General features: G+C 41.2%; 1 protein-coding gene across 2 annotated transcripts in view; it reads right to left on the reverse strand.

The window, feature by feature from the left end:
- Positions 1–2,522, reverse strand: part of DCAF17 (DDB1 and CUL4 associated factor 17) — a 57,734-nt gene extending 55,212 nt beyond the window's left edge. For both annotated transcript variants that reach the window (XM_006878847.1, XM_006878846.1), the window contains exons 1-2: positions 2,397–2,522; positions 1,603–1,706 (exon numbers count right to left, since the gene is read on the reverse strand). In XM_006878847.1, the coding sequence (XP_006878909.1) occupies positions 1,603–1,706; positions 2,397–2,522 (230 nt within the window). The remainder of the gene's footprint in view (positions 1–1,602; positions 1,707–2,396) is intronic.
- Positions 2,523–6,645: the final 4,123 nt, after the last annotated feature.

The raw sequence follows: 6,645 nt of genomic DNA on the forward strand, positions 1-6,645 counted from the left end.
GACCATCCTTACCCTTCTGCCCCCAACCCTCACCTCCTTGTACCCCCAATATGTTTTTCCCAATAAAAAAAAATATTTTAAAAAAAATTATTTCTTTAGAACTGCCTGCCTTTGATTAAATCAGGCTGTGGATTTATTCATACCTCAGGTTGTTACAAGTAGTAAGATCATTAGCTGGTAAACTGTGAAGATTAATGGCTGGATACAGTCTGAAAAGAGAGCTCCAGTCTAAAGAAAGTTGTGCTGCTAACTCAAAGACGTATCTCTCTGGTAGTTCAAATTGACCAGTGGCTCCTGGGCGAAAGAAAAGCAAGAACTATCCTAGGGATTCAAAACCTTGGAAACTCAATGGATGATCTGCTATGAGATGGTCTGGCAGAATGAGTGTCAGAGAAACAAAGACAGCCCTGCCAAAACCCGTCACCCAAGGGTTACTATGAGTAGGAAAAGGGCTGTGTAAGCTGGGGAGCAACATCAGAAGTTTAAGACTGTAGGATTTTCAACAAAATATTGTAAGACATGAAAAGGAGCAGGGCCACTTAACCCATATATCAGAAATAAAATGGAATTTAACAAAGACTTCAAAATAGCCATTATAAAAATGCTTAATTAGCCTTTCTATGAAGATGGCACCTAAAGTGAAGAAGGAAGCCCCTGCCCCTCCCAAAACTTAAACCAAAGCAAAGGCATTAAAAGCCAAGAAGGCAGTCCTGAAGGGCATCCACAGCCACAAAAAAATTAAGATCCATACGTCACCCACCTGCCAGCGGCCTAAGATGCTGAGACTCGAAGGCAGCCCAAATACCCCTGGAAGAGCGCCCCCAGGAGAAACAAGCTTGACCACTATGCTATCATCAAGTTTCCCCTGACCACTGAGTCAACCATGAAGAAGATAACAACACACTTGTGTTCATCGTGGATGTCAAGGCCAACAAGCACCAAATCAAACAAGCTGTAGAGAAGCTCTATGAAATTGATGTGGCTATGGTCAACACTTTGATTAGGCCTGATGGAGAGAAGAAGGCCTAGGTTCGACTTGTTCCTGACTATGATGCTTTGGATGTTCCCAACAAAATTGCGATCATCTAAACTGAGTCCAGCTGGCTAATTCTACATACAAATTTTTCTCATTCCCCCCACCCCCCAAAAATTAAATGCTCAATTAAAATCTGTTGCCTATGAGCTACATGGAAATTTCTTCTCAAATAGAGAATAAATAGATTGAAATTATTTTTAAAAAAGAACCAGATAGGAATTCTGGAAGGGGGAAAAGTACATTAACTGAAATAAGAAAACCACGAGAGGAGTTCAACAGTAGTTTTGAACTATGCAGTTCTCCTATTTTAGTGGACAAGCAGCTGCACTGGCAGTTCAAATTCACCAGCTACTCCTGGAAGAAATACAGGCAATTAATTCCCTCCTGGGGGATTTTCAGTCTCTGAAAACCCACTGTAGGGTCAACTATGATTTGGTTTCACCTCAATGGCACATAATAAGAACACAGAATTAATGAACTTGCATTAATAGAGGTATGTGGCTCTATAAAACTTTAGATTTATGATAAAATTGGAATAAAATTTAAAAAATTCACCATAAAGTTACCTGCTAACACAGCACCGATAATTGTCAAAATATATTCTTCCTCTCTCATAGGCTATAGGTGATTTGGAATGAGTTGTCCAAACATTCTTAAATTTAGTACTTTCCTGAAAAACACAATATATTCATATTTAGAAAAGAATTACTTTAATATGCACCAATTTTATATTGGATAGCTAAATTTGCAGCTGACAAAATAATAAATGCGATTTTAAAAACATTACTGTATTTTCAATTCTTACACTGTGTTTATGATTTAAGCTGGGAAACTTTTAGATTTTTAAAGAGGGAAATCTAAGAACTTAAAACTCAAAGAATCTGTTGTTGGGTGCCATCCAGTCGACTACGATTCACTGTAACCCTATGAACAAGACTCTTAGAACAACCTTGCCCTATCTTTTACCATCCCCACTATCTTCATCAAACTCAAGCCCTTATTTTCAGTCACTATGTCAACCCATCTATCTCCTTGCTGGTCTTCCCTTTCACCGATCCTCCACTCTTCACGCATGATTTCTTTTTCCAAGGACTGATGCCTTTTTGACAATATGCCCAGAGTATGCGAGATGAAGTTTCAGCACCCATGTTTCTAAAGAGCACTCTGAAAGCATCTAGAGCCGTATTAATAGCTTTTTACTAATCACCAAGTTCAAGGGTCAGGGAACATATCCCACCTCCCTACGACATGCAAGTCTCTTAAACAGGGGTCCTAGCGCGCAAAACCTGCAACCCAACAGGAGGAGGGACCAGGGATGGCAGACTGTCTTTTGTTTTGCTCCCGGCCAGCAGGCTGTCACCTGGCACACTAGCACCCGCAGGATGCTCAAGTTCATCCTCTGCACCACGCCTGCGTCGCGTGAAAAGCAGCCCAGCGCCCGGCGGCTCAGCTGGAGGCACACGTTGGGTTTCCGGGTCCGATGCATGGAGGCTCGAACCAAAGAGGAGCGCGCCCCTGACACCTGCTCGAGAAAGAGGTTGTTACCTGTGAATCGCAAAGACCCAAATACCTGCAGGGCCTAGAAAAACCTAACACAGGAACCGGTCGGGGACGAGGAGGTAAAGTGCGAGGGGAAGGAGAGCCGGCACCGCCCCCTTATTTGTACTCTAGCCGCCGCCAAGCGCAGAAATGGGGGCAGGGGGAAAAAAACAACCCTCCTCCTTCCAGGTCCGCTCCTGTTACGGCTTCAAACACTCTTTGGCTCCGGACCCGGCCGTGGACTATACGACACATCCTTTCCTGCGTGGCCTGCCGGAGCCGCTTCCTCACCGGGAAATGTAGTTTCCACTGACCTCTGAGTGAGCCTGGTTTCGCCTCAGAACTACAATTCCCACAAGGCAGTGGGAGTGAAGTAGCTCTCCGGCCCCGCCTCCTACCCCCTTGCTGACCCCGCCCCACCTTCTCCGGCTGCGGGGCGGCTGCGCGGTGAAGGTGGAGCGTGTTTCCGGGTGTGCACGTGGACCCTGAGCCGCACTCGGGTGTGTTGTGCTGCCGCCTGCTGTTTCTCTGATTCTTGAGTGAACCCTGCTTTCGAAGATCCACCCCTCAATTCCCTGACTAACCCCTGCTCCTTTCAGACCCCGACCTAAACTCAGGGGGGCCCGAGCAGGGAGTCGAGAGGGGCACCGTGTCGAGTGCGACCTCAAAGCAGCTCCATGTGCTAAAGGTACGCCCTGTGGCTTCCCCTTCGGCCACACGTTGGACGTTATGGTTGAAGTTGAGGGTTAAACATTTCGGATGTACAAACACTGTACTTATGCATTATAAATTAATGATGGAACATGCGATTGACTCACCAAACTAAGATTAAATTACTCTTTTTCCGTAGCACCCGCACCTCCGCGCCCTTCTGTGGTCTGCTGGGACAGTGGCTGGCGCTGCAATCAATAATCATTGCACTTTTACCCTTCCATAGTTTTCCTTGTAGGGAATAAAATATGAAATGTTTACATTCTTATTGGGTTGCCTTAACTGTTCCACCGTGGTTCCTCTACGTAAACAGATAATTTCTATTTAGTCAGCTCTGCCCGTAGGCTCAGTTCTCAGCACCACATTTTTTTAGATATCTTGCACGAGATGTCTTCCGTTGCTTGGCTGCAATCCCCTTCAAGTAGAGACTTTGCCTCTCTCGAGAGGATTCTCAGGTGCCTAGCCAAAGTCTGAGTGGTGGTTATCGATCTAATTGGCAGAGCAAAGAGTACAATACTGGGATAGTGCGACTGGTCAGTTTAGATTATTCATAAAAAAAAAAAAAAGTCACACCTCCATTTTACCCCTCCTGAATTTCCTTCTTTTGCTGATTTTCCATGTCTTATTTACAGCATACTGTGGAGTACTTTGTATCTTTTTAGAGAGTGCTACAATAGTCAATTTGGTAATTCATGAATGCAGCTGTCACTGAGAAAAGAGGACTGATTTTTTTGTTGTTGTTGAAATTAAAATCATTGCTGGATTGAATGCTTCATCTCTCTCTTTTCTCATTTCCCTTCGCTGCTTCTTGTTTGCCTTCTGTGGTCTGTATCTCAGTCATCCAAGATTGTCACTCAGCCATCATCCTGAATTCCCACCTGACCTCACACATGACTAAGTTCTTTTGATTCTGGCTCTTACCTATCTTACCTCCATTCCCTCTGGGTATTTGAGGACCTAATTCATTTTATCAAATTGCTTAAGGAGCCTTGGTAAGGTCTGTATAAGTTTTGCAATCACAACTTTTTAAATCTTGGATTCTTTTCAATTCTCATCCTCCACACTGCTACCAGTATTTTTCTAAAAATCACTAAATGAAATATAAAAATTAAATCATTTCCCTCTAAAATCTTTTCAGTGGCTCCCAATCACCCATTAACAGTTTTTCTCAATCCAAGTAGGTACCTAAGATCATCCACTCTTAACTTACAATCTTTTTAATTATGTTGTTGCTGAGTACTGTCCAGTTGGAAATGACTCATGGCTGACCCTACAGTAGGTTTTCATTGGTAGTAAATCTCATGGGAAGAGATTGCCCAGCTTTCTCCAGGAAAGCATCTGGTGGATTTGAACCTCATATCTTCAGTTGTCAGTGCAACTCCTTATCACTAGGCAACCAGTGCTCCCTTGTATTATGTTAAATACATACAAATAAAAACTATGTATAAACACTTTATGATATAACTTTTGCACAGCTTTAATATCCAAACATTTCTAAATTAAGCAAAGCAATAAATGAATAAAATTGAAATAAATTTTCTATTCAACTGCAATTCATTATGGCTTATGAGACTGTTTTACTGAACCTTGTACTGCCAATCAAAAGGCCAGGCATCTCTGGAGGTTCAGATCCACTGGTGTCTCAGAGACAGGCAATCTCGTCCTGTTAGGATAAGCATCTCCTCCTGTTAGTATTTACAACCTTGAAGTCATCTGCACTTTCAGTAAGCAAGTATATCAGCTCCATAAACAGGTGTTGATGAGTCTTCCTCCCATCCTGGTATGACATTCTTCATATAGTTTAGTTCCTCGAATTATTTGCTCAACATAGAGGTTAAATGGCATATAGAGAAAGAATACAATACTAACACACATTTTTCCAGGGTCCCACTATTTTGTTAGAACAATAGCTTCTTGGTCTACGGAAGGTTTTGCATCAGTGTGGTTAAGTGTTCTGGGATCTCTTGCCAGCATAAAATTATAAGATGGTCATTCAGATGATCCCAAAAGTTATTTAGTTATTTTAGATGTTTATGAAATTGGAAAGAAAATTTTCTCTTGGAAAAATCTAATAGCATTCCTCAGGGTTCTGTTGACATTGTTTTGAAAACCACTGCCCTATGTAAACTATTTAGGATAGTATACAGGATACTCATTATCTATATCCTACACCCATTTTTAGCCTCATTTTTCTTCCATCCCTCACAGTTTTTGCTCTTGTGGTGCTTGCACATTTGATCACTTTCTTTATCCTTAAAAATTTACTTTGTTTGGAACACCCTTTTTCTCTCCTTACATCTTCAAGACTCATTGTAGGTATCACAGTACCACTTGTACACTTTTCCTGACAAAACCTGGGTTTGTTAACAGCCTTGCTCCTTTCATGGTATATTGCATGTGGTGTTTGTGGCATTGTATTGGTTAGAATCATCACTTGGCAAAATATTGCATTATTACTCAGTTTCTACCAGCTAGACTGGGCAGAAACTAGTAATAAGTTAATTCTATTTGCTGCCTAGTAGGTGGTTAATGCATATGCATGCGGAATGGATGAATGAATAACTTACCCTGAAAACAATGTATTTGTATGAGATGGAGGGTTAGTGAAAGAAAAGAAGACCCCCCCAATGAGATGGATTGACACAGTGATTGCAGTTTGGGCTCGTATGTATCAGAGGTGTGGTCCTTATGGCACAGGATTCAGATCTTTTGTTCATGGGGTTGCTATGGTGCCAAACAACAGCATTATCAGCAATATAGTACTTTTTAGTATCAGCATGGTGTTAGTGTACCTTATTTCTTAAGTCAATAAAAATTAAATAATAAATAAGTTTAAAAATTTAAACCCCCAACAGTTTTCCATATAAAGTAGCGGATTTTCATTTGCTGAAGGCAAAATTACATGAATAGATTGGGAAATGACTTCTTTCAGTTGAGACAAATAGTGATCCTTTTTTTTGTATCTGTGTCTATTTGATGTTTACAGTATATATTCAACATTCTAAACATGATGTTTTAAAGAAAAAAGGCAATAGGATTTCAGAAGTTAATAAAGTGTTCTTTTCTTTATGTACTTTGTTTTAAACACTAACTGAATAAACATGTAAGACACTCAGGTTCTTAAACTTCAACATTTATTGAAGAAACTTGAGCTGTCAAAGTAGGCCATTTATCTGTCGTGTAATTGTTCATCTATAGGATGCTGGGAACTATTATGGCTTAAGTTATAACAGTAAACAGAATAGACAAGGTTCTTGTTTCGAAGGATAGAAGATAAATAAGTAGGAGTCCTTGGGTGGTGCACACAGTTAACGAACTCCCTGCTAACTCTAAAGCTGGTGGTTTAAGTCCACACAGAG

The sequence above is a fragment of the Elephantulus edwardii genome, unplaced genomic scaffold (genome assembly GCF_000299155.1).
Source record: "Elephantulus edwardii isolate Elephantulus edwardi_28Jun2011 unplaced genomic scaffold, EleEdw1.0 scaffold00001, whole genome shotgun sequence".
Classification (NCBI taxonomy): Eukaryota; Metazoa; Chordata; class Mammalia; order Macroscelidea; family Macroscelididae; genus Elephantulus; species Elephantulus edwardii.